The 27,998-nt window shown below is 44.8% G+C and overlaps 1 protein-coding gene across 1 annotated transcript; it reads right to left on the reverse strand.

Moving 5' to 3' along the window:
- Window positions 1–17,109: 17,109 nt before the first annotated feature.
- Window positions 17,110–27,842, reverse strand: LOC135388641 (ankyrin repeat and death domain-containing protein 1A-like). The gene is made up of 15 exons (XM_064618310.1): window positions 27,719–27,842; window positions 27,164–27,267; window positions 26,997–27,095; window positions 26,814–26,912; window positions 24,894–24,998; window positions 24,732–24,830; window positions 22,331–22,429; window positions 22,105–22,203; window positions 21,929–22,027; window positions 20,819–20,917; window positions 20,622–20,720; window positions 19,590–19,715; window positions 19,311–19,533; window positions 19,086–19,214; window positions 17,110–17,515 (listed from the first exon to the last, which is right to left on the reverse strand). The coding sequence occupies exons 1-15, from the start codon at window positions 27,831–27,833 to the stop codon at window positions 17,427–17,429; spliced, it is 1,683 nt and encodes a 560-aa protein (XP_064474380.1). The 5' UTR covers window positions 27,834–27,842; the 3' UTR covers window positions 17,110–17,426.
- Between the last annotated feature and the right edge of the window lie 156 nt (window positions 27,843–27,998).

Below are 27,998 nucleotides of genomic sequence, written 5' to 3' on the forward strand. Positions count from 1 at the left end.
GATAAAACACTTAGGTTTGAGACTTTAGGTCTTCTAGTAGCCCTCTGAATTATTTGGACGATGAAATAGTAACACTTTATTATAGTAAGCACACAGAAAGGAAACCCTCCCAAAGTGCCGCTTCACCCCGATCCTTGGGGGAAAGCGCCCAGGTGTAGGGGTAATACGCCCGTTTCGTATCGGACAATGTTTCCAAATACGAATTCGCACTTTCGCTTCCTGCTGCCACTGTGCGCACATATCCCCGTACATTGTGCAGGATTCTTGCAGGACACAGGCCCAAACGTTCTGCAACCTCATAGCCATACGGTATGCGCAGAGTCCCTTGTTGGTGAAAGCCGGCATTTTCTATAGTGACCGAATGAGTCGAACAAGGATGTGCTCTCGCTCTCGGGTCCAAGGTCACCCGTAAATGCCTGTCTTTCAGTATTACATTATTTCGGAATAACAAATGGTCCTCGGGTATATGATAAGTAACTGCTGTGGTCTTTCCGCTCAGACCAGTGACTAGCTTTAGTCCTTCACTCACTGGTCAGGGCGACGTGTACTTTGATTCTAACTAGGTAGAGCAGAGGTGGAGTAAGTAAATGTGGAGACCTTTCATCCTTGCCTGCCAGCCCCCGCTGCATCGATATTGTCTGTGTTCCGACTCCTACGAAGGGTTTGTGACGGGATACTGAACTGCCTATATCGACAGCGTGAATGGAGCCGCCATCCCGAACAAATCTGACGGCTGCTGCCAGCTGTCCGACACTCCAGCTGCAAATTGATCCCTTCCAATACGTGCGAGTCATACTTTTACCTGAAATCAGAAAATATCTTTCCGATATCTATCTGGAAGGTGAACAACACCAGGGGCTCATTTCCCCAACGTCTTGCGGCCCCTTTACCCCGAATCTGGTTCCGGCACTTTTGCCCCTATACATGCAGTTCCGCACAAATGTTTGCATCCACATTTCGGGAACGCCATACGGATGTACAAAGGCTGTTCCTTACTCTACATCCGTAATGAGTGAAACACCCGAAAAAATATCTCCCAAGATGACGCCGATGTCGCGCAAAATGCGTACCTTAGCAACGAGCCGTACTCACCTAACACGTGTCCTTTGCGCAGTCCTCACGCGCTGCAACACGCTGTTCTTCGTTTTTCTTTATTTTTTTTCTGGGGGGAGGGGATTTACTTTTGAAGCGTGATATGGGCAAGCATAGCACTTGTCCCATCCTATACAGCAGGCAATACAACACGCTGCGGTCGCATGTTTCGGTTTACATTGTAGGAAATTACTGTTACGATATATAGCTGACGGCCACAATCCCACGTTCTCCCCCCGACTTGCCCTATGCTAGTAAGTCGGGGGAGATTAGTTAATTGAAATTTACTAATGCGTCGTTTTATGAAATCTAGTGGCATGCACCGGTTGCAATTCATCAAGAAAGAAACACTGACAATTTCTTACTCAGCGAGTACAAACTTATATTTCTTCGTTCCATCACATTCTCGCGGAGCACATACACACGTAGACCGTCGCATTCGAGGAATCATTTGCGAAGTGTAGAAACTATTTACAGAGCTGGGAAGCAAATTTCGAGGCAAGGGGACTAAAATAGGGGAATAATTGCTGTCCAGGGTAATATAGAAGCTTAATCTCCACATTACTCCTCAACTGTAACCATTTCCCCATTGTTAAACCTGGTTAAAACAAGGAACCACTATAATATCTCATACAAAGCAATACAAGGACCATCTTGCGTTATTACTTTTTCTTTAGCAAACGAGACGAACCCTGATGGCCCAGGTTCGAAATCGCGCGACCGGCCACGGGAACGCGTCTGCTTACTGTTGATATGACGCGGCCACGACCTACTGGACTATAACGTCATTTATAAACCACTCCCCACAGCAGCGCACTTTTGAGGTTAGGAGAGGCACTGGTCATTGTCCTATTTATTGCTTCTTCACTCGCTATATTACCCCGTGCTCCAGCTTACATTAGAACTTCTGTATACAAGCAGTCTATTGTTTGACAGGATGTCTATATGCTCTTGCAAAATTTATAAATGATGAGCATAAGAAGAGGAGGCAAGCAAGCTGGTGTATACGATTGAACAGAAACATCTCCTTGAGTCTGAGGAGCAACGTGAGGACGAAAACAGGACAAACACAGGACGGGACAAGAACCGACGACGACGACTCAAAACCAGCAAATCCATTTGCGTCCTTTTTTCGTTCCCACGTTGCTCCTCAGATTCAAGGAGATGTTTCCGTTCAATTATAAATTATAATCGTCACCGTACGCGTTTTGAAAGTAGCTGTACAGCGCATACTGTCATCTGCCATTTCAAAATTCAAGTTCCGGCTGTCGAATGACAATGCAAGTCCTTTTGGAGGCCTCCGACCACGGTAATTCGAACCCACGACATAAAGCATAAGAGTCATAACGCAAATTTAACTAATCGACGAGTAATAAGCGCGTGGAATTTGACACGACACCCCTCAGCATCGGATTCCTCACACATTAGTGAATTTTAGAATATCGTACGCTGTCGCCTTTGCGTACGGAAGGGATAGCGTTGGTGGTTCTGCGCAGGCCCAAAACAGAGCTTCACGCATTGTGCACCATCACACTATCCCTTACATACGCAAATGCGATAGCGTACCATGCACTAAAACTAGAGGTGCGCGAATATTGAAATTTTCGAATACGAATCGCCTTCGAATATCGAATATCACGTCACAGGATTAAAGTTTCTAAGAGTAACAATTCCTCCTCAAACAACCATCCTCATGCGGGCTCGATCTCATCAATTCTAAAGTTCTTAAAAACACGAAAGATGCGTCGTGTGCCATTTTTTCGCAATCCCTCGAGCTTGGGGAAGTCCCGAGTGACTGGCGGCAGGCGAAGGTCATTCCGGTTTTTAAGTGCGGAGACAGATCATCACCCCTGAATTACCGACCCATTTGATTAACAAGCATATGTTGCAGGATACTCGAACATATTATTTATTCTGCACTCTCACATCATTTGGAATCTAACAACTACTTCTTCCCATTCCAACACGGGTTTCGTAAAGGTTTTTCCTGTGAAACGCAATTAGCCTCATTTATCTTTGATATCACATCTCAGATGGATAACTGTACGCAGACGGACTCCATCTTTCTTGATTTCCGAAAAGCTTTCGGCTCTGTGTCTCACACGTGTCTCATTCATAAGCTTTCTCTCCTTAATATCTACCCTAATGTCTTTCGCTGGATCCAGAGTTACCTATCCAACCGGTCCCAGGCTACATTTGTTAACCACACCCTCTCTCTATTCATCCCGGTTTCTTCCGGGGTCCCGCAAGGTTCAGTTCTTGGACCTCTATTGTTTCTCGTCTCTATCAATGATCTACCAAATACATTAACAGCCTCTATTAGGCTCTTTGCTGATGACTGTGTCCTTTATCGTCCCATACGTTCTTCTTCTGACCGGATGGCTCTTCAGCAGGATTTTAACTCAATCTACGACTGGTGTTCTGTCTGGCTGCTGCCACTAAACGCTTCTAAATGTTGCTACCTGCCATTTTCTCGGTCCAAGTCGACTATAACCCATCAGTATCACATTGGTCCCTCCCCTGTCACTTCTTCTACCTCCTATAGATACTTGGGTCTTACTCTATCCACTAACCTTTCTTGGTCCGACCACATTCATAGCATCATCAGTGAAGCAAATCGTGTCATGGGTTTTCTTCGTCGGACTCTTAGACTAGCACCGTCCTCTGTTAGACTTCATGCATACCAGGCTTTGGTCCGACCCAAACTTGAGTATGCTTCCGGCATCTGGGACCCATACCACGTTAATCATGTCGATCTCCTTGAATCTGTTCAGAATCGCGCCACCAGATTTATACTTTCTAATTACACTTATCCATCTAGTATCACCTTACTTAAACCGTCTCTTGATCTGCCTACACTCCAGCAGCGTAGGAAACTTTCTCGCCTGTGCCTCTTCCATACACTATATTACGTATCATCGATACCTTCGTTCATATGTCCAGCCAGTTACATCTCATCTAGATTAGACCATTCTTGTAAAATAGAGCCTTTTTCTTGTAACAACTCCTACTTTATGTACTCATTTTTTCCCCAAACTATCTCCGACTGGAACGACCTGCCTCAGTCACTCGTATCCATCTCTGAGCATTCATCATTTCGAGACACATTGGCTACTTACCTTTTTTGTTAAATAGTGCAATATTGTCAATTTGTTTCAAGTGTTGTAAGGATGCTTTCCCCCCTCATGTATCGCACCAGGAGGGCATTTGAGGTATTGACAATAAATAAATAAATAAATAAATTAAGCCGCGAAAGCAAGCTTGGTCACAGTTGTGACACAAAAATGCCCGAAGTACTAGTAAGGAATATGTATTAATGTATGTACGTATATATGTATTAATGTATCGCCACACAAATAGGCTGACTCACCTTACGTGTAAATATACTCCCAATTATTATATTTTTATTATTTAATTGGCGTGCAAGTCTTCGCTGGTAGATTTCAGCGACATTCCTGTTGACTCAGGTCAGCCTTAGAAACTTTACCAACAGTGCTCAGAAGACGACGAAAAGTAGCATTTCGTGGATCGTTCACCTTTGTAGTCACGAAATAAAGCTTTAGCAAAAATGTACCGTAAAGGCTGAACCACATGGCACGAAAAACTGGCCGAAAACTGGCCGAACCGAAATCGGGACCGAACTTTTTTTCTGTGCATCACCGCATGCTACCGAAATGCACCCTGAATTTCGGCCGAAGATTTCTGACCTTGGGGGACATCGACTTTCAACCATCCAACTCAATGAGATAATCCCTAGAAGTCGCACACACGGCAACAGTCGACCCGATTGCTACATCATCGTTGCTATATGGTTCTCCTTCCGGCTGAATAGCCATTGGATGCTTCTACTTTTTCGGTTGGCGTCACTTCCCATTTCGAAGGAGAAATCTGGCTTGGCCAGGTCGGGCCAAGTTCGGTTCCGAATTCGGTTCGGAAAGAATTCGGACGCTTTTCTGGCCATGCGGTTCACGCTTAACCCCATCTGTATAACAATCAACATCTTTTTCTTTTCTTCTTTCTTTCTTTTTTTACGGATTATCACCTTGCTGTATTCGAAATCTCGCACTGTCTCGCTCAAGATACATCAATTTGGACCTTTTTCACAACGGCCTATGCGAATGCGCACGACCTTGAGTTGACAGACAGGGTTATCTCCGTCTTTACTAGATGGCGCAGTATGGGGGCGACAGAAGAATGGAAAGGGGTATAGTGAACGTTTCGAGGCATATTTATAAGGATAGCTCCGTAGAAGTGGAATAGGAAGGACGGAAACATCAGCGCAAAACTGCGCTTGAAACAGGGGTGTCACCAATTTTTTCTACGCTCTATATCAATGGTACTGAGCGAGATGATGAGAGCTGACTGAGCGAGAGAATGATACTGAATGGTACTGAGAATGCAGCCGATTCGGCCGCTTTGACATGAGCTACGGAAATGGGGTACAAGGAACAAGACAAGATTCCCGGGTTGATATATGCAGACGATATAGTCCATATGGCGGACATTACAGAGCCTCATGGAAATATGCGGAAAGTAGAGAGAAGCCCTATAGGCTTAAAGTTCAGTAGTGAAAAGTCGGGTGTCATGGCTTATAATACACCCCTCTACACAGAGGGCAGGGAAGGTAAGGACGTTCAGAAACAGAGGCGTAACCAGGGTGCGCGTCACCCGGTGCGGGTGCTCTTTGCGTCAACCCCCCAATCGACGGAACCCTTTTCGTTCCAGGCGGTACACGATAAATAATAGTACACTACACGCAGAAAAAAAAAAAGAAAAGAAAATCAAGTGCTCACAGAGGGCTCCTCACGACGTTTTTGGCCAGTGTTTTTGGCGTTCTCCCCCTTCCGTCGCGTAATCCCGTGCGGACGGAACCCCCCTAGTGGCGCCACTGTTCAGAAATACAGATATCTGGGGGAATAGTTTGCGAACGCGGACAAAACTACCTGAGAGAACACGAGGAGGAGGTTATGAGGAAAGTAAGCAGGAATGCGTCGGTTATGAAAAGCAGAGCGCTTTGGGTATATACAGTCGATATGAGGTAATACGAATGGTATGGAAGGTGGTAATGGTACCGAGCATGATCTTTGGCAACGCCGGCATATTACTTGTCATGGAGACTTGACAAAAGGGAGTAGGGCAGTGGCGCCACCAGGATGTTTTGTTTTTTCAGGAGGGGGGGCAATGCAGAATGTTTGGGGTAGTGGTTTTCACAGTACGAGATCTGCATCTAATTCTGTGCGTGGACTGCGCCCGCAACTACATTGTCTGGGCTCCGAAACCCCACGTTTCGGGAGCGTTGAGGGAACAAAGGAATCGTAATCTGCGATTGTGTTGCAACGGCAATGTTTACTTGCTGAAGCCATGACGGTGCCCATGGAGTAGCGCGACCAGCGCTTGGAGAGCATGGGACAACACCCGGCCAATGACGGGGCGGTCGACGTTTGAAAGCAGAAAATGAGTACGTAAAATACAACATGAAGAAAGAGTTAGAACATTAGGGGAAAATAGCTGGGCAAGGAAGACATTGTCATATATAGGCACCGTGCGACACCCAAAGGCGGCGCGCTGCTCCGTCGCGACAGCGCCGCCAGTGGCGGCCTTGGAAGTATCCGATGTGATCCCACGCCGCCCGTTCTATGCGTTCTCAAGTGGAACCGTGGCTTGCGTGGCGACCGCCATAATTAGAAGTGCTAATTTTCGAAGTGCAAATAACGTGGAACATTTCTGGGGCGCGAACGAAGAGAATGGAGACAAACCGCACAGAAGCTACCACGGTATTTATAATGCATCTAACAGTGCGGAAGGAGATACAGCCACTCGCGTCTGCCTGTGTCAAAAAGTGATACGTCGAGAGGATAGTCATTTAATGTCTCACAAAATCCTGGCTTGCTAGCGAAGAGGTGCATATCTCTGACTCCAGCCAACATCATGATTTCGACTGAACCTCGTATTCCTTTCGTCCTTTTGGCACATCACTGTGCACATAGCTTTGTCACGGAAATCCGTGCGTCCGTTTTATACTTACAAATAAACACGTGTGGTCACAAGATATTGTCTGAAGTTGTACTGCAGTTTTTCCATTATCTTCAGATACAATAACGCTAAAGAAATCCTCAAAGAAGAAATTATATATACGAGTTTTTGCAATGGCTGCCGGCATATGGGCTTTCGGCACGACGGTTGTGAAATGGTCGGTGCATAAATACTAAACGTTTTGTACAACGTGGAACTTCCTATCTCACTGTGAGACTCCTCAATCCAATCATCGGGAGCAATATCGGCTCTGGGCACTGGCGATGAAACACCTCAATCATTATCTGGAAGTAAGTAGCCGTTTGGTCGGTGCATTTGACGGTGATACAGTATCCAGCGGCGTTTCACCGTCACGAAAGTGGCAACTGTAAATCAGCATTTATCATTTTGCAGGTCCTCAATCACTCTCATCGAAACTAGAACAAAGGAAATAGAATATATTCACTCATGTTACGCACACCTCATGCAAGGGCCGAAAGCGCGTCACGAACGCTATTCGCTGCGAGTCTAGTGCCCTCGGTGGTACTGGAAGCATAGAAATCACGACAAATAAAACATCCTGCCCCTAGTGAAGAGCTCTTCTGGGTGCTTGCACGGTCAGCGATGCAGCAGTCCCACTGTTTCAAGAAAAAGACGCTCGCACTTCACATGTAAACAAAGCTGGCTACCCGGTGCGCAAGGCACTTTCTATTCACGCAAGGCACTTTCTCCGGCGGCCGCAACGAGGCGCCACCAGTTTGCCGCACAGTCCCTATATACCTTCAAAATATTGACATTCGGTGAAGGAAGAGAACCAGAATGCTTACAGCCAGATACCTCGCACGTACCAAAGAGGAAGGAAAGAGGAGTACAAAAACCAGAGTGAGGGAGGCTGAGACGAGAAGATGGCAGAAACACATGAAGGGGAAGTCAGCATTGAAAATGTATATAGGAAGAGCAAGACAGGGATCGCAAGAGAGCAGCTCTTTGACAATTCGTATGGGAGCACGCTGTTGTTTGAGACGAGAACCTTCTCGGGAAAAACGAGAAAACGTCACTCCCTAAGGACCAATGATGGGCGCGACCTTGAGAAAAGGAATGTTGGGAACGTCTCACAGAGTGCCTTTTTCATCTGAGCGCCGCCCTCTCACTCCTCCGCTTAGGGAGTGACGTCACGCCTCTGCCGGAAACAGCGCTGATCTCCTGTCGGACGAAATAGTTAGCCAAGTAGATTGTCGGCCGATGCTGAACATAGTGGTATCGGTTGCATATATGGGTTTCCGGATGCGGCCGTCCCTTATCTAAAATCAGCGAGCGAAAGATATTACGTTCGTGCGTTCAGCCATAGACCCCCGACAGCATTTTTTGTCAGTTAGCGGAAAAGGCTCACTAAGAAGACGATGTAGCATAATGACATAAGACATAAAACGAGAATCCCCCTGTCGTACGTGGTCGAAGAAACGAGGATGGACGGTGCACGCCAGGAAAGATCGCGTCCCATGTTCACCCATTGCTTCAGTCGTTCCTGGTAAGTGCAACAACGTGACGTAATTGAACTGTGCCACTCGTTCCACGAAAAAGCACGTCTTCGCGAAGCGTGACTATACTGCAGCGTGACGGAATCGAAATCAGCACGCGAGCGACGCAGCAGGAAGTCACGGAGTAATCTCGTTGTTGTACACACAGGCGCACGTGCGCAGCATACGGCATCCCTCGCAATTATTACAGTGACGTCAGCTCCGATATTGAAGGTCGAGGAAACTCCTATTTCTCTTCCACACCCACGACGAGCAAAATAATTTCCCTTTCTCCGTTAGCTCCTGTAACTGTACTTTGGCAAAAACAAGCGGCTACCGCCTGAGCGTCGGAATAGATAGTACAGATAGGGAGACAGTACTATATTATGACTGCCAACACTCTGTTGTGTTTAGCCAGATATATAGCGACAGGAGCACCGGAGAGCCCTATGACCTCATCACAAGTGCGTAGGGAAACAACATAGATGAATGGATGATGATGATGATGATGTTTCCCTGCGTTGAGTGCAGGACCCTACCCCATTCCAAAAAGGTTCACATGAAAGGATGACGAGGGAAGGAAATCCCTACAGTTCTTGAAGGAGGCCGGTGGCCCTCAGAAAGGAAAGAAAAGCGCCAAGTGCACGGCACTGAAAACAGTGTCAGAAAGTCACGTAGAACGCAATACCTCCTGTTAGTTTGCGAAACTCACCTAGTGGAGCCTGTAAGCCATCCCTCTATTTTTCCGACTGTACTGCACGATGCCCTACGTCACAGTGTTTCCTAAATTGTGGGTCGCGACCCCCAGGGGGGTGGGGGTGTAACAGATTCTATGGGGGGTCGTGAAACGCCTCGAGAAGTTGAAAAAAGGGACAGCAACTGGTGTTCTTAGACCATGCTCTGCCCACTATTCCGCGTTACAAGAAAAGCTCGTGGTAGCGGATCCCGAAAAATAGCAAACAAGCTCACTTTTGTGAATAGTAGGAACAGCCACAGCCATTCTTGCCGCGCATGCGTTCTTCTCTTTCTTGTTTTTGTGATGGTTTCTAGCTTGGCTGAATCACACTGACTATGGACTGTCAAATTAAATTCCAGGGTACTTTTTTCTTCTGCTGTTTATGCACTGAAACTGAAATGCTTGTGTCATCGCGAACAGTCGGGAGGAGGGGGGGGGGGGCGTGACACGATGTGTTATGTCTTATTCATGGGTCGCAGGGATGCAGAGCTCGGAGAGCCCTACGAGATCAAATCATAGAAGGAGACAAGAGCACGGAGTGTGGTGCGATAAAATCAAAAAGGAATGTTAATTACATATGTTGTGCGAAGAATGTTACGCTTTCAAATGTTACAGAATTGCAAATACTTACCTACTTGAAGTGTAACCGTGGATTACTTTCACGATCGTCACGTGTGCATTCAGTTTTCACATTCATTCGCCCAGCGTTCGTTATCGCGCGAGTTCGTTATTAAGGGGCACTAGCGCAAGTATCAAACAATTCACACGACTGGCGGGTTTGCCTCTTTCCTTTTTTCACCCTCCACACTATGCCGCAATATTCGATCAGTGCACACCACTTCAATTCTATTTCCAATGCACCCTCTACACCCCTAAGTTGCAATTACTCTTTATTGTAGTCCGCTGACCCTGAAATTTGTACAGCCCCCCCCCCCCCCACAACTGCAAGTACACACCTCTGTGCGTTTAGTCACGAAACGGACTAATGGTTGCAGTCACGCATCTAGTCCATAAAATGACTAAAATTGCTCCTATACTCTTATAGTGCATTTTGCACACCGATATTTTTCTGCGCCATAACGTTTAGTAAATTTCCATGCTTTCATTACCGGTATGACACGAGATATGTGACGATTCGTGAGGCTTATCTCTCTAGAGGAGTTTTTTGCCGTCGCCCCTTTCCTGACACTCCCCCCTGTGTGTTTCCTAAAACACCGTCCTTCTCTAAAACGTACAGTGGCGCACATTCGGGACATATGTCTCACTTGACAATCAACAGGGTCACATCTCGCTATACTGGCAACGTAACATCAAGGTCAGGCGAGACAACGATCGCCACAGGTAAAACGACTTTTCTTCTTTTACATCCCTCCGTTGCAGTATCACCCAACTCAGGCTTCGTCGTATACGGAACTGCCAGGTCACAGTTTTTGCGGTTCGATATACCCGAGTATACTGGTATGTAGCGCAACGATGGTCACACTATTTTCTGTCCAATAAGCCAAATACGATATTCTATATTGTGGGACACTTTGCGCTAATGAGTAAATCATTGGGTACGACCGAGTGCCTCTTTGCATACTCAAATTCGCTCTCTGTCACGAAAGAAATATAACGAAGAAAGACACCACATACAAGTATGAAGTAGTCTCTTTTAATAAGTAAAAGTGAGAAAAACAAACGTCCGTTTTCGCACATCACTCTTCACATACGCAGCTCAAAAAAGTGCAGACAACTAGAGTGTCAATCAAAATCACGGCCATTGTCTATTCACTTCCATTCTTCCACAGCAGGTGGCACAATACGGATGATGGATCACCTTGTCAGCGTTGAGCTGTACGACAAAAGGCGGAAAGTAAAAACACGCATAACAGGTGAGAATGCGCGTGGAGGAATGCCGAAATAGTGTTCTCGCATCAATTTCGCGCTTTAAAGCTTCTGTCAATGCCTTCTCTCTTTTCTTCTTCTTCTTAGTGTACAAATCGCTGCACCGCCCCGCACAGCGTCTGTCGTCTGCGAACGATCGCAGCGTAGGCGCACACGCTCCTCGTATAGCTTGCAGACCACACAGCTTGATTATATTTGAACGAAAAAAAAAAAAAAAATCCATTGAGGGTGGGTACAAACGAGGAGTAGGTCTGGGTGTTCTGGGGGCTCTCGCTATCCCTGCCGGTGTAACCACATGTTGCTCGGGGCAGAAGGTACGTCCGGGGACGATTTCACAGGGAAGTGTGCCAGCATTTGCCTTACAGCGCTATCCCTAGTCTGCTTCGTCTGCTTCAGCCAATCGCCGCAATTGATTTCAAACACAGGCTTTCTGTGCCTACCCATGTGGCTCGTCTCCATAGCCGAGCACGGTCGTGATTGGCGGAACGTGGTGGACTCATAATGATTACGTCATGGCGATCTGTTTACTTCATGTGTCGTTGTGCAAGCCGATTGAACACAGGATTTGTGCTGTCACAGACCAACTGAGCGTGCCCTTTGTCCAAGTTCACTGCACTCAGGATTTCTGACGTGGAACTCTACAGCTGATGACGTGATTGTCGCAAATACACTTTTGATCTAAGAGGAAGGAGCTGGTGTTTGCAAAGCACGTCACACGAATAATTAATGTTTATGCCAGGAACATGTGATTTCCTTGTTGCCGCTCAAAGCGATGTGCAAACGGAGTTTGGCAGTTCGATTTGTTGGGACCGCGTTGGGATGTGATGCTTGGGGCACGGAATTTTAGGCAACTAAAAGCTAGAAAGAGCTGGTATTGGTGGTGCGATGACGAATTCCGAAATAGATGTCTAGAGACAGGCACAAAAAGCCCCAAGTGGGGCAAGTAGTCTCCATATGATGTATGAATCTGAAATTCCGCTCCCATGTGAATAAACGTCATCGGCACCAATGCGTGGCAGAAAATTGCGTTTGCAAACTGAGAGTTGTCCCCTCACCCGGCTCCCTGGGAACACAGTCGCCTGCTCCCGTTCTGGAAGTTCTGAGGAACTCGCACAAATTGCGATGTCGGGAGGAGATCTGTCTTTTTCTCTACGTGCGCTATACCTCAAAGTGATGTTTAGCGTTACTGAAAACGTTGTAGGAGCCTATCCCTGTATTCACAAGAGCGATATTCCCCAGAGCAAGCGGAGGATGCGCAAAACGTCGCATAGCTTTCCGCTGCCGCGTGAGCGCTCGCGCTCAACGTCACATCTTTTCGTGTTCTAATCATGGGGAATATCCTGCGGCTCGGCCACAAGATATTCGGTCGCAGACGACAGTGTCGCCCCCCCCCCCCCCCTGTCGCCGGCCCTGGGTACTGATGTGTGCAATTTGTTTCCCAGAAAAAAATAAATAAAAAAAATAACCTCACATAAACATGGCTCCGCGCGTTCACCCTTAACTCGCCACTCCGGGTATAACGAGGAGGACAAGGTATGGTGCCACGTCACCGATGACGTTAGAAGGAGAAGGAGAACTCGTTCTGGTTCGCCAGTCAGTGGGGGTCAGCGCCTTGTCCCTTTGCCGCCGTAGACCAGTTTTGCCAGTTCTCCCGGAGAACTAGGGATAGAAGGAGCGGCATAATCATGACCGAGCCAGGAGCAAGGCTGTATCAGAACCCCAAACAGCCGAGTAGCAGACGACAGCGGAGTAGCAGACAACATTTCTCTGGACCAATCAGCGAGCGTTATCCTTGTAGCTTCAGCGCGAGGTTCCAGGCAGGTTCCAGGCTGGTACTGCTCTCCACCGCCGTTGCGCACGGTCGCTTTTTGCGGCGTACTTCAAAATGAATTTCTGCGATAATTATGGCTCTGTGGTATGAATTACTCCGCATGGTGCACCTTACTGGCCTACTTAACCGTTTTATACGAAGAAAACAGGGCGTTAAAAATGACTTCTGTGCTACTTAATGCCACCTCTCAGACCTTCACCACGTGGACACAAAGTCAGTGTGTCGTCTGCTACAGCCAACTGCCACAGACGATTTCAAATATGGGCTTTCTGTGGCTAGCTGTGGGTGTCCATGCGGCTCATGGAAGCTCGTCTCCACTGCTACGGCCAACGAAAGCACGGTCGGATTGGCGGACTCTTCAACCACTTAAACTACGTCACATCTTTTAAAAGGAAACTTCGCAACCAAATGGATTTCAAGCTTGTGGTATTCCCACAATCATTTACACGAACAGAACACAGTTGTGAAATATCTCACTTGAAAACGGAGGGGGAATCACATAAACTACCTTTGAAATTTGAAAAAGCCTGGCTTCGACCACCGAGTGTCGATGGAAGCACTTTCGTTCTTTCTTTCTCTGGTTGGCGAACGTCACCGTGCATGAGTCATACCATTCTTGCGCTGTTTCCTGACTCGTGGAAGGTGAATAAATGTTGTTTCCTTCCATCTGCGTCAGAGTATTCTGATCCCGAATCTTCGACTATTGCTTCGTTTCGGGAATGTAACATAGCGACTGCGACCAGCGTGGAATACTACTTGTCCGCTCCATGCAGAGTGATATCAACGCGGTGGCCTTGAGAGGGAAAAAATTCTGTGACCTCCTCTCCACGCCACGTTCCAGTTTCGGTTTGATTCCTTTCTAATTTGAGGCATAACTCCTCACACGAGGAAGAAACAAAGTCGATGGCAGGTATAGAGTGGATGTTATGCACCAACTACGATGTGCAGCAATTTTTTGTCCGATCTTTCCAAAGTCTCCCTTTATAAAGTAGCACAAAAGTCATTTTTAACACCCTGTTTTCGTTGTATAAAACTGCTAAGCAGGCCAGTAAGATGCACCATTAGAATTACTTCGCCCCAAAGTACGACCGTGCGCAACGGCGGTGATTGGTCCAGAGGAACGTTGTCTGCTACTCAGCCGTCGTCTGCTACTTGGCTGTTCGGGGTTCTGAAAAAGCATTGCTCCTGGCGCGGTCATGATTCGGTCACCAGCTCCGGTGGCGCAGCGGTAACGCGTGCGCCTGGAGACTGGGAGGTCCGCGGTTCGAATCCGCGGGCCGGCTGTGCCGTCTGGGGCTTTTCCTGGGTTTCCCTCAGATGTGTAATAGGCGTATGCCGGCACAGTTCCCCTGAAATCGGCCCATGGACGCAGCTATCCTCCCCCTGAGCGGATTCCGCTCGGTCTTCCACTTTTTCCTCTCCTTCTTCCTTTCCTCTCCTCCTCTCCACCACCTTTCCCTTCCCGAGAAACATGCCGCCTAATCAGGCAGGCAGACCTCTCGGTTCCTCCCAAACGACACTCCTCCTCCTCCTCCTCCTCCATGATTCGGTCGCTCCTTCTATCCCCAATTCACCGGGGGAACTGGCAAAACTGGTTTACGGCGGCAAAGGGACAGGGCGCTGACCCCCACTGACCAGAACGAGTTGCCCCTGTAACGTCATCGGAGGCGTGGCATCATACTTCTCCTCCTCGTTATACCCGGAGTGGTGAGTTAAGGGAGAACGCGCGGAGCGATGTTTATGTGAGTTTTCTTCTTTTTTTTTTTTCACACCCATTCATCAGACGTCTTAATCTGAATACTTTTTTGGATGACCCTTTGTACTCCTTTAGCGATCAGGGACCCGATCTTCAACTTGTCGTTAAATGCATCACTTCGGCCCGTGATTCGCCACGACCTCATGCGCGAGCCTATCAAAGCGGCTTTGGAGTGCGCGAACTTTAAATATAACGATAACGATCGCTATGTGAAAGTTCCAGATCGGGGCCCGGGTTATGTTTGTCTAGGTGGCGTTGGATGTGTCCGCACGATATGCTAGCGTCAGCAGCTTCAGTCGCTTCCCGAGCAGACGTAAGGTGTGCAGGGCGCCGTTGCAATGGGGCATGATGATGGGCAAACGTGTCCTCAGATTCCACTAGATCCGCACCACGGGAAGACAGTAATACATTGCAATTAAAAATGAAGAAGGCGGAGGCAGAGCTAGCGAGGAAACGGCGACTAAATACGAATCACCCTGAGGAAGGCTACCACGAGCGTACGAGAAATTCATTTTGATGCCGAATTTAATTCCATGCACACTGGCTTTGTCTTTCGCGACAGTTCGCGAACCCATTCGCATGTGCGCACAGTATAGAAGGCATTCAGAACATGCGGATTTTGTCCAAACAATCAAAAGACATTCACCTGTTCAAATGACTTTGTCCTAACGAGCGCAATTTTTTTTTAGCAGTCAGCAGCACAGGAACCGTTGTACTTTCATCCACGTTCATCACTGTTTCAGATCCATACAAAGTGTGCACAATTCGCGCAACTCCCGAATGTGTGCAGCGCGATAAGCATCACAGCCTACCCTCGTTCTCAGCAGTGGTACTGTATCGTACCACAAGTCAAAATACCAGTAGACTCCCAAGTAAATGCACACCTGTGGTCGGGGGCATACCAATAATTTTTCTGAAGGGGTGGGATCCCTCAAGATCTGCCCTTTGCTATCCTTGCACAAGGCCTTCTTCCAATATCACACATGCCTTTGCCAGTTCACAGACAGATGGTTCAGAAAGTACTCCCAAGTATCACTCGCGATATGTGATGGTGTTCAACGAACCAAGGATGGCCCACAGGACTACCTGGACTATGTGACAGGGTGAAACATCAACCATCCACAGAAAGAAAACAGGATGGAGTGACAAAATGTGTCCGTGGTCCTTGATCTTTTTGTGCACCCACATTTACAAAAACTGACTCACAACACATTCACTACAAACTAGGCGTTACTAAATTTCGCTGTATGTTTGGTATGCAAAACTGCACCCTCTGTATTGCACATCTACGTGCATCTGAACACATGTAAAAAGGAACAAAGACAATGCTCCTTAAGAGGAGGTTATCCACCATTCAACAGCCAAACAACAACTTCAAGTAGACAAACCTGTGCAGAAGAGTTGTGCAAGTATTCGAGTCGTGTGTATCTCCATTTTGCACAATGTGAACGTAATGTGCCATTGCATACTACGCAGCATTGCAAAAAGTTTCACTATCTTTTACGGGGAAGTGACTCAATAGAGTACGCAAACTGGAATGAGCTTTTCGTGAGCTCTACGTTCAACATACTTTCCCCAGAACTTTGTATAATCAAATTTCGTTCAAAACCATGAATGCGTAATAACAAAACTTTCACAGCATTGAAAAGTCTGCACAGACGATGCTGCCACACCATGCAAGCTGCAAACCGCCTTATACTGGCTGAACATTAATTGTCTTTTGGTTTTCTCATTACTTTGATGTCATACGTTGTGCTAGAGAATTTGTACAGGTGATTTCCAAGCTATGTGCAGCCGAGCCCATTTGAAATAGAATGACTTGGTGTGCAGGGCGTAGTGCAACTGTCTTCCGGATGGAAACAAAGAGCGCAGGACTTAGAGTATGCCGTGTTTTGCCAAGTAAAGATAGAAAGTTTTCCCAAGATATGACAGAGCTTACACAGCAAGTTTATCTCTTGTCTTATGCCAAGGCCTGCCAATTTTATATATCTGTTGAGTGAAACATCTTTTTAATATTAGTCCTATAACTGTGCACATCTAATCCTGTGATATGTCATATCATCTGTGTTGTTGATACACGGGCAGATGCTACAAAGTTCAGCAAAAGCTATACTATTATAGTACAGAAAGTAAGCTGTGATTAACAATCTTCCAAACATCTCCACATACTAGTCATGCACGGAACCAAGGAGGCGAACAAGTAATGGCGATCAAAATTATGCGCGTGGATTTTTCTGCAAATGTAATCCCAAGATTGATCGTACCCAGAAGATAAAACTGTGATCGAAGGTAAAAATACTTTGTCGAATATCTGCACACTCCAGCACTCACAGGCACGAGTAAAGACGTCATTCGTAGAAAAAAAGGAGAATATTCACGTTGAATCGAAGAAACAGGAAGACATTGATACGTGGAAAGGAAGTGGAAGAAAAATGGGTAAAGAGTCCAAAACACTGCATAAAAAACACGACACCAGCAGGCACAGCGCCGAATGATGTCCAACAGTGATACAGGTGAAATCCATTGGCGCTCGCAGAGCACATGGGTGAGAAAAGTCCTAGAGGCACTTGGGTGGACGGAGACAGCTACCAGTGGTCACAAGATGCAGCACATGTGGCACAGCTTGCCAGGACTAAAACGTCGGCTGGAGTATTGCTGCTCCTCAGCTTTTTTTCTAATTTTTTCTACAAGAGAATAGTGGTACCGCTGGATTGTAGGGTGCTGAGGACAGCAAACATGCACTTACACAGCCAAGTGAAATCGATAATTATATACACTCGTGGTGTTCCTAGTGGAAAGTGCAATCCAATGAAGTGCAATGTTACACTATTATGGTTCAGTTTTTAGTAGGATGCACTTGAGTCACAGCAAAGGTGGTTATATCTACCAGTTTATTATATTAGCAACACCACTGCTCACAGTGGGAAGATTATCTGCCTTGTCTACTACGTGTGCACTCTTCCGAGAGCATAGTGATAATTCTTGGTGGAACACTGGTAATGTCATGCTTGTCAAAAGCACAAGCTTTGACCGTATCAATAGTGTATGGAGGAGAAACTTGTACTCTTTCTGTTTCATGCCAAGTGGCTCATACTTTTGCACTCCAAAGCACCTGCTTAGTGCAACTATACGAATACGAGACTTTCACAAGCACCAAAAGCTACTCAACCACCTCAACCTACTTATGCGATATATACTCGCGATACATATAAAACTGCCAAACATGCGCATGTGCTACACCAAAATAATATATTAATATTGAAAATAACATGGCAGCAGCGCCTGCTGTGCTTTGGACTGCGTCACCATTCAAGAGGTCAGTTTCGGCTAATCCATGCATGTACGTACTTGAACTCGATGTGAGCTTGTCGCAAGGGCTCTAGCAAATGGTCTGGTAAATTACCTTACTCAGTTCAGGTACGTTAAATTGTATTCAGGAGGTCTAGCATAACCTCCTTACGTGCTGGAGAGCATTTACTTTATACGGTAGGAAAATGTTCATCAAGTTTGATAGGCGTAACTTTTCTTGTAAAAAAAAAATACTTTTGCTTGAACAACATGCATAGCATTGTACTACAAACTGTGTGCACAATACGAGAGATAATATGGTCACAGAAGTAGGACCACAACTTGCTACTGTTGCCTGGCAAGGTGGTGTGGACAGGAAGTCCATCGAATCGATTAACCCTATGCGCTTTACTTAATTGCATCTCTTTTAAGTAGTGTCCAAATAGTACAGCTTTTAGTACTTTAAATGCACTGAACTGTGTGCATTTTACATGCCATGTAAGGCTACATCTGCTCATTATTGCCATGTCATACTTGTTACCATTTATACAAAGAAATAAAAAGACATACGGAACACTGTGCCCAAGGCCAAGCTGAAGACTGCATGTATTTCCTCCTGCTAAGCCTTGTCTTATTTTGAATAATGTACTGCTCGCGACACGGTTATCTGAAATTAGCGTTCCACTGTTTATGCCATCCTAAATCTCCAGGTGTTGTAAGACCATTCGTTTCGAGTAATAAACATGTGCAGCATGTGGTCTACCCTTAAATACAATATTGACACAACAGTTCAGAGGGCCACCACGGAAGCGTGGGCTGCAGACACACAGAGCGGCGATTTCAGGCAACCGTGTTGCGAGCAGTACATGCCAGTACATATCAGTACAATTTTGTGTAATCCCATGGGGGAAACGTGGTCTTCAAAGGTAATTAGCGTAAAGAAAACCTCAAAGCATACCACCTTACCTGCCACATCACGCTTGTCAATAGCCACCAGTGCTTCAAAGAGTTCTTTCAGAGGGTTTGCTGTTGTAGGAAGCCCATGTAACCAGATCAACATCATCCGATAGCCATGCTCCTTATAGCTGTATTTTCCTGAACAAACAAATAAACAAACAAACATACATATTGCAACATCAAACAACAACAATTGCAGAAACACAACTGTCAAGCATACACAAAGCCACCAACCTGTGTACTGATGCTCTATCGCTTTGATATGTTCCGCCGTGAAGCCCCAATGCCTTGCCAGCAATTTCCAGTCAGGAGGTCCGAGGAGATCCTTTGCCAAAGTCCATGCAAGACGTTGCATCTGCTGAAGCTTCTGCAGCCTCTGTGCCTCATCTTGCTCTACTGCTGCTATGCTTGGCTCTTCTTTTATGTCAACCAAGCTGTTACAAAACTGTCGAGAACCCTGAGGGAGTTTGATTCCTCGTTATATTCCATTATTATTCTAACGTGCCTTCTAACCTGTAACGTAGTTGAAATGTCATTGGCATGGGGCTTGTGCTTGAGTTCACGTTCAGCCGTAATAAGCATATCTACGATCGCCGTGTAGCTCCCTCGTGCAGCAATGTACAATGCCGTACGACCACCCTGGAAGGCAAAATGTGTGCAACAAATGAAGGGATAGTATAACAAATTTCAACATTATTGTGTGGCTATGGTCTATATGGGGTTGATATATCATCATCATGGGTGGCCACAGCACACTTTGTTTTTACAGGCGGATCTCTGTGGTCTGTTTGTGTGTGTGGTGTTTCACTTTGGTTTTGTCATTGAACAAGCATTAAAGAAGTGTGATGGAAATCTACCTAGCACCACACAAGCCCAGCTACTGGCAGTCTTTCACTAATCATATGCCTGACTTTTAGGGTTAAACCCGTATCCGCCCGATATTTACCCCCCGAACGAAATCTGTAAAATTCGGGTTTAACCCGAATCTACCCGAAAACATCCGGGTCGTGTGGCACACTCGTAAGCGTGCATTAAAATAAAGTTTGATAGCATTGCTAAACATTAGTTCCATGGTAAGACAAATTTTTATTAAACAAAAAAAAAATCATCCGAATACACCCGAATGTCTGACGACAGAATATGCCGTAACGGGATTTAACCCGAATATACCCGAATTTTCAAATGAAAAATATCACCCGATATTTACCCCCCGAATTTGGCCAAAAATAAAACCCGAAAAAGTCAGGCCCTAATCATATGTTACGATGTAATGCAAAAAGACACAGATTAGGGACGAGAAGGAAAATGCACAAAATCTATCTATTGATGCCACCAGCTCACTTGCTTTTTAACCATTTTCTTAATATGTATACATATAAAATTGGCCTTCGGCTTGTGCTTACGCTAACAAACTTTTGTCACTTTCAATTTTATCAACTGTACACAATGATAAACTGAAAGGGAATTCCATATATCCACCCACGTCAATATAAACAGGCTCGACTGCACCACAGTAGACAGATTACAGTTCCATGTGAGACCAACCTTTTCGGGTAAGAACAGGTCTGCTCCATGGTTCACTAAAACTTGAACCACTTCAGTGAAACCCAGCTCTGCAGCTATATGCAATGGTGTTTGCAGTCTCTGTTAATGCAAAGTATGCAAATTAAATGTCTCTTCATATGCACAGGAATTGCATTCACATTATACGACACCGGGCAATAGTGTGGTTTACAGCTTACTGTGTTTGTTGCATTCACTGAAGCTCCTTTCTTTACAAGGAGGTCAACCATATTCGGATGACAACCGAGGACTGCCAAGTGCAAAGGGTAGTTCCCATGCTAGAGTGCAAGAAGATAAAAATGAATCCAGTATTTAATGGCTGTAATGCTTTACGTCATTTGTTTCAATTATGACAGTTGACATGCCAGATCGAATTTGTGGCAGTAATGGGAGAACTGATATCAGTGTATAGTGCAACAGCTGGATGTTTTTTGTGAAGGAGCCCTTCAGAGGAAACAGTCGACGACTGTATACAGTCAAACTCCTTTACAACGAAACTCAGGGGACAGCAAAAAAAAAATCGCAGTAAAGGTATTTTCGTTAAAAAGGATGCCCATTATTGGACCTATAGGGCTCCAGCGGGACTGCAAAAAAATTTGCTGTAGTGGTATTTTCGTTAAAAAGGTGTTCGCTATAAAGGAGTTTGACTGTACAAAGAAGATGGCGACCACGGAACGCAATCTCAAGAAAGCAGAGAAAGGAAGGCATCCATCAGCGTAAAATGATTGTGATTCGAGAAAGAGAGAAAGAAAGTACCTGTTGGTTGCTGGGCACAGAGTCAGGAATTTCAGGATGGAAAGTGTAGTATTGTTCAGCATGCCTTGAGTGTTCATATCCAATTGTTTTCTAGCATAATTAATGCTCCCCTTTATATGCATTCCATTTTTAGATGCCTCAGATATGCCTCAGTTACGTAAGTAAATACGGGAGGAGGAAGACAATACTAACAAGAGAAAGACTGCTGGCACATATCAACAAGAAGAAAGAAAAATGTGATCAACATTGAAGTTTACGGAACACTGGGGTGGGGTATATCTTCATCGGAGCGACATAGACTAACAGACAGGTGACTGCATATTCCATGCACCCCGCAGTAAGTGTGCCCACTCCCATTCGCTACTAGGGTGTCACTCCGATCAAGAAATATGGCGCTCTGTTGTTCCCGAAACTTTTGTCTGGACCTGTACGTAAATCACGCACACATTGGGCAGCAACATCACGTAAATCAAATGCCTTTCCACCCTCAGAGCCTCGCAGCAAGAATACTGACCAACATCCATGCGTCTTACCTTGTCCTTAACATCGAGCGAGGCACCAAACTGCAGCAGCGTCTCGACCACTGCCAAGTGGCCCAGCGAGGCAGCAATATGCAGTGCCGTCCTAGCTTTCTGTATGTGTGACATAAAATAAGATCAGACGTCTTTCTCTTTTTATGGCACCTGTTAGTAAGATAGGCATTACGCACTGCATCTCTCATGGCTATGGCGCAGTTGTGCTCGAGTAAAATCTCAACCGCAGCTTGATGGCCGTTTTGAGCAGCTAGGTGCAGAGACGTGCTACCTTCCTAAGGAAAAAATGAAAAGCAGCATATTCAATAGAAATGCAGTTGACACGAATACAGTCACTCTGCAAGACGTTACAACAACTATTTATTTGGTTCAAACTCGTCAAGTGCAATAACAGGGTCTTACTTGATTTAAGCCATCAGCTTCTATGCCAGCACGCAGAAGTCGCACCATAACAAGATGGTGGCCCCTTTGGGATGCATGATGCAGTGCTGTACAGCCAGTCTACAAAGATGAAAATCAACCATCCCTCTAGCACATTTCTTTCATGTACATGTATACTGTCAATCTGTTAAGGGGCTGCTTTTTTTCGGAAAATGTATACTTCAAGTTCTACTTGACATCCTTCGAGAAATCTAACACCATAAAGGGCACGCTAAAGAGCAAAAATTTATCCTCGCTGAACCAAAGATGTTGCTGCTTTGTCACCAACATGAAAGGAATGGGAGTCATAAGTTGCGTTGTTAGTGATTTATGAGTGAAAGAAACTGCAATGTAAGCTCTTCCTCTTAAGAAAGCAGATAATGTGGATTGTTATCTTCAAACGATCTGTCCAATCATCACAAGATATCGTTTGAGAAGACCAATTTGAGCTATCTCCGCTTCTTGAGGAAACGGGAAACATACGTTGCAGTGAAAAGATGGCTAAGAAGCAAGTGAGCTGGTGAAGTTGATGCATAATGTAAAACCCCCGAGACTAGGGGACACGATGGAACAGACACAACACAAAGACTCAAGTCTTTGTGTTGTGTCTGTCCCTTCGTCTTCCCTAGTCTCGGGGTTTTACATTATGCATACATTGCAGGTTCTTTCACTCATAAATTACAAACAATGCAACAGATGATTCCAGTTCCTTTTGCACTGCTGTCACGCATCTTTCTCACAGTAACTGCCTGTGGTATTTATACCATCGGTATAGGCAAGACCATTAACAACTCTTTATTCGAGATGGGTGCTCCTACATGTTGCTCACATGGTACTCTCGAAAAAAGGACAAAAAAGGAGAGAGAAAGAGCAGTGTATGGGATGCTAGCGTTACAACAGGGCACACACCGTGTCGCCATGTAGGGGTACTCTGTTCTAGATGTGGCGTCTTTCATTCTGCAAGGTAACAGTGTTTTTTTCATACCTGATTTTGAAGTGTTTGTTCCTCAATTGCACCTTTTTTTCTGCAAGTCTCTGTCTAGTGCTCATATCACTTAACCCTGTTTTTCTTTTGTTGTGTTGTGTGTGCTATGTTGTTGCATACAAAAACAACAAGCTAAAGCTACACAAAAAGTAACTGTGATAAGCTTGCAATGACACAGAATATGCATATCACAACAAAATAACTCTCACAACTTAAGATTTTATAATAATTTAACATTTACATTATATTTACATGATACATTCAGCATTTCCCTCAGAAGGGTTAAACCATATAAGTAAAATAGCAGGAAAAACAAATATGTAGCGACAACCACGAAAAGAAGAAAACCATTAACTCTTTCCTTACTGCGCCCTTTTATCTTTACCTTGTGGTGGTGATTTATGAAGCTGGTTCTGCGCCAAGGAGGCAGTGTGGAGATTTTATCTTGGTCGCGGCGCTGCGTTCCCGCGGGGGACCTTTTTCGCAAATGCGCAATACTCGCATTTGAAGCATATTTGGGTTTGATTTTGTTTATTAGAACGCAAATACGTAATGACTCAGATGGTGTTAGATAATCAGATTTTCGTCCTGAATGAGTGGATATGTATAATTTGCACTATTGCTGTTCACCCTGTCTCAAAACTAAGCGGGAGGAATAGGAAGTGGGGGAAAAAGTAAAGTGTGGTACAAGAACAAAAAAGTTGAACATGAAACTATGTTTTCTGCAGAAATTATGATGCTCATTTCTGTTTTAGCCCTCCAATGAACTCCGTCTCTCGGATACATTAACAACATCAGTGTTGACGTTACTTTCCACAACTCATGAACTTGTTGATCCAGAGTGTTGATATTTGCAGGTTATATCTGACAAAATCGGCCACATTTTGTATATTTTGGAACTTGTAGATTGATATTTTTGTTCAAGATACAGGCGTATCTTCATGAGGTTTCTGCGGTTTCCGCCGATTTTTTTGTGTTCCAAAATTAATTTTGGAAATACATGGACAGCTTTGCTTCTGGAACTTACATCATTTGATAGGGAATTCAGTTGGCTATGTTTTCCCATATAACAACATATTTTGAAGTGATACTGTCAGCCACAAAAAATATATTTGTCAAACCACCCAAAAATGCCCATTTTTGCGGCGGTAAGGAAGGAGTTAAATAGAAACAGAACTACTGTGGATGGTAACCAAAGTCACGAATATTCACATTAAAACAAAAAGGCTTTGTCACCCACCCAGACACATCTAGTAAAATAAAAACTTGTAAATCATATTTACCTTCATGCAAACAAAACAGCTTCACGGAATCAATGGGCTAAAACAAAACGGGAGGTGTTGGTGTGAAGAACTCATGAGAGAAAATGAAATGAAAAAGTGTGGGAGAGTGCTGAACCTTGTCCTTGACAGTGACATCGGCCTTGTACTGCAGAAGCTTTTCAACCATCTCCATGTTATTGTTGATGGCTGCTATGTGCAGGGCAGTCTGGCCATTCTGAAAGGGAACACAACTCCAGCTTCAAAAGGCCAATGTTACCTATTTCAGACGTGGGCTTACCTTGTCAATGGCATTAACTTTGATAGTCTCAGCTGAGTCAAGCAGGAACGCTAGCACCTCGAAGTGGTTATTTTGTGCAGAGCAATGCAGCGATGTCTGGCTTTGCTGCGGGGAAAGAGAATAAAAGGAACAGAAAACTGCTTGATCATCAGAACCACAAAAGGATTGTTGATTGCAGTTTGGCTTTGTCAGTTACATAGCATCATTTCGCACAATATTAATTGGAGTAAACACGTTGCCAAGTTTGGGTGCTTTGTATAATGGGCTTACACTGCAATGGATGAACATTAGGCTGTAATTTCTGCCAGATTACGGATCCTAATAAAATCGCCTCTCAAAAGCAATTGTGGAGCATTTCAATCCAACCATAACCATTAAACAGCATTAATGTGGTTTACTATCCTGTGGTGAGACTTACAGGTAAAAATTTCAGCCAACAAAAGCTTACTATAAAGTGCTGAGACATTCCAGTCATCCACGCATGCAAAACAGCGTACACTACGCACTTCTGTATCCAACAAACATTAGAGTATGTAATCAATGCATAGACATAGTGCAAAGGGGCAACACAAACAATAACTACATTCTGTTCCATGACAGTGCTATGATATACCTTTAGTGAATACTAGGGATGCAACAATATTGGTATTCTTAGCGATATTACCAATACTTTTATCGATATTCACATCAATATAGATATCAATACGCATGCTGAAATATCAGCACGTAAAGCGTCAAACTGGGCCTGTTGGCATGACATGGCGATATTAAAAGCGCTAAAAACCAATGAAGACACGGACACACAGATATCTGTATGTCTATGTCTGTTTTTAGAGCTTTCCAAAATATCAGTAATTTGGTGGCTTCTGAAATGGCGGATTTGAAAAAAGGAGCAAGTCAACGAGTCTATCAACCAAACGACAAATTTTTTTCCTCTCTCCCTCTTGATTTGGTTTTGCTTTGGTGGTGAGGAAGTGTTGGGGATGTGGAGATGGTTAAACAACAGGATGCCGATATTCCATGTGAAGATGTGATGCACATTAGGGGTGTATCAGGGTTAATGTTGCAGAATTTGTCAACCGCATCGAGTTTGAGTTGAGGGCAGCAATCGCCTAGCTCTGCTATATTAGACGTGTGCACTTTTTTTGTGTGTATATTGCTTTCAGTCATTTTTCAATGACTCTGTCTATTTACTTGAGGGAAATACTTTTGATGCCACTTTTTAGAAACAAAGTTGAGAAACCGATTGCTTATTCGTAAGACGTCTCTCACGAATCCAGCCCTTTGGCATTCCTTCGAGCCAACTGGTATCACGACCGACAATTTTGAGGTAAGTTAGTACAGATGAATTATTTGAAATGAAAATGTAACAGTTCTGCATTAAGAGAAACCACACAGACATATTTTACCTGATAGGGTCTTCATTACGTGCATCTGCAGTGATACGCATGGGGAATGGTAAAACAAGGGCAACTTTTTTCAGTTGTTCAAGTAATGGCGTAACAGCTTTTCAAATATCGATATTTTGTTTCAAAATTCTGATATATTGATAAAATATCGCTATATATCGTTAAAATATCTATATAAATATCTATATTTTAACTGATGTTATCACTTATTTTTTACAATGTTGATGTTTCTTTGATTTTTGATTTGATTTCGATATTTGCATCACTAGTGAATAAGTTAAATCTCATGCTATTCTACGCATGAGAAGAATATAGATTAATGTTCTTGCAGCTGATACGCGTATGCCTCTTTATCTTTTTTTTCCCTTCATGAAATGAAGTGTGCTGTACTTAGCAACCACTTTGAAGAACGTCTATACACATTGCCCAACCAGGGTTGAAATTCTTTAGGAAACCAGAAGTACATCTCCAATGTTTCTAATACTTTTAAAGTCTTTCTGACCCAGCTTACCCTGTTCACAGCTCTGCAATTGGCCCCATTTTCAACCAGCATTTGCACGGCACCTTTGTGACCAAACCACGCAGCCATCAGTAGGGGACGCATGCCGTACTGCAACAGAAGGTGGCGTAGTTTAAAGACGTACACATACAACGTCTGGCCAGAGATTGGGCGGCACTGTACTCTGTCACACACCTTATCTGTCACCTCAATGTCGCATTTTGCATGAATAAGTGCAGCCATTGCTTCCAAATGCCCATGAGCAGCAGCCCAGTGCAGAGGGACACGTTCCATCTGGACAACAGGTTGGAATGATGAGGAGATAAGCACAATTTTACAGATCACAGGAAACGCAAACTTACGTGTGTCCTTGCATTGACGTCAACTTTTGCTTCGATAAGGTGTTTGAGCGTTGAAACATCGTTTTTAATGGCAGCTTCGTGTAGTAAGAGCTCGTTTTTGATACCTGTTCAACAGCGTAGAAGAAAAATGAGATTTCGGCAAGAAACTGTCGCGCGCAGTTTCATAAAAGCTTGGGAACATCATGTACTGATCTGCATATGTAAGTATTACAAACTGTACGCAGCAAAATTTCATTTACTTGGCTTTGCATTCAACGTAGCATGCACTTGCAAGGCTCAAGGCAAAGCACCAACAGGTGAAGCCAAACATGCACACGCAAGTGCATCTGTCTCTGTTGCACAAGAAACACTAAATACCGGCATTTTTAGCTTTCCATTTTTAAAACCGTAAATGAAACAGTACGTATGCAGCAATAGCGCGGTAACACTTTCGGGATGTGAAAGCAAAACCCGTACTATGCTAAAATCAGCATCATACGGTCGGTCATCATCCAAGTTGTGAGCCTTCCAAAAGTTCACAAAGCGGACGACGCATATTGTTGTAGGAACACTTGCCTCTGCAGGAATGACTAAAATTCAACGGCACCAGGTCATTTTCAGGCACTCGGCTTGATGCAACTGAAGTTCTTTTTGACATCCGTCCCGAAACGTCGGACGCAGATGCGTCCATGTTTGTAACTCTCGATCACGTTCCTCTGTTTGCACCGGTCCATAAAAGCGTAAGCCTCGTTCCCGATGAAGAAAATCGATGTACGTCGTCTGCTAAACGATGATGCATGTTATCGCCTCCCTCCAGTCGTGGTCTATTTCTTGTGCTGTGATTTTAATATAGAGG

This window comes from Ornithodoros turicata, chromosome 3 (assembly GCF_037126465.1).
Source record: "Ornithodoros turicata isolate Travis chromosome 3, ASM3712646v1, whole genome shotgun sequence".
Classification (NCBI taxonomy): domain Eukaryota; kingdom Metazoa; phylum Arthropoda; class Arachnida; order Ixodida; family Argasidae; genus Ornithodoros; species Ornithodoros turicata.

Excerpts from the sequence above, each read along its gene's own strand:
- LOC135388641 (XM_064618310.1), bottom strand. The coding sequence starts at position 27,833 with ATGGACGCATCTGCGTCCGACGTTTCGGGACGGATGTCAAAAAGAACT. Across the intron at positions 22,430-24,731 it reads ATGTCACTGTCAAGGACAAG|ACTGGCTGTACAGCACTGCA; the intron begins GTTCAGCACTCT and ends TCATCTTTGTAG. Across the intron at positions 19,716-20,621 it reads ACCTGTTCTTACCCGAAAAG|GGTGGTCGTACGGCATTGTA; the intron begins GTTGGTCTCACA and ends TTTGCCTTCCAG.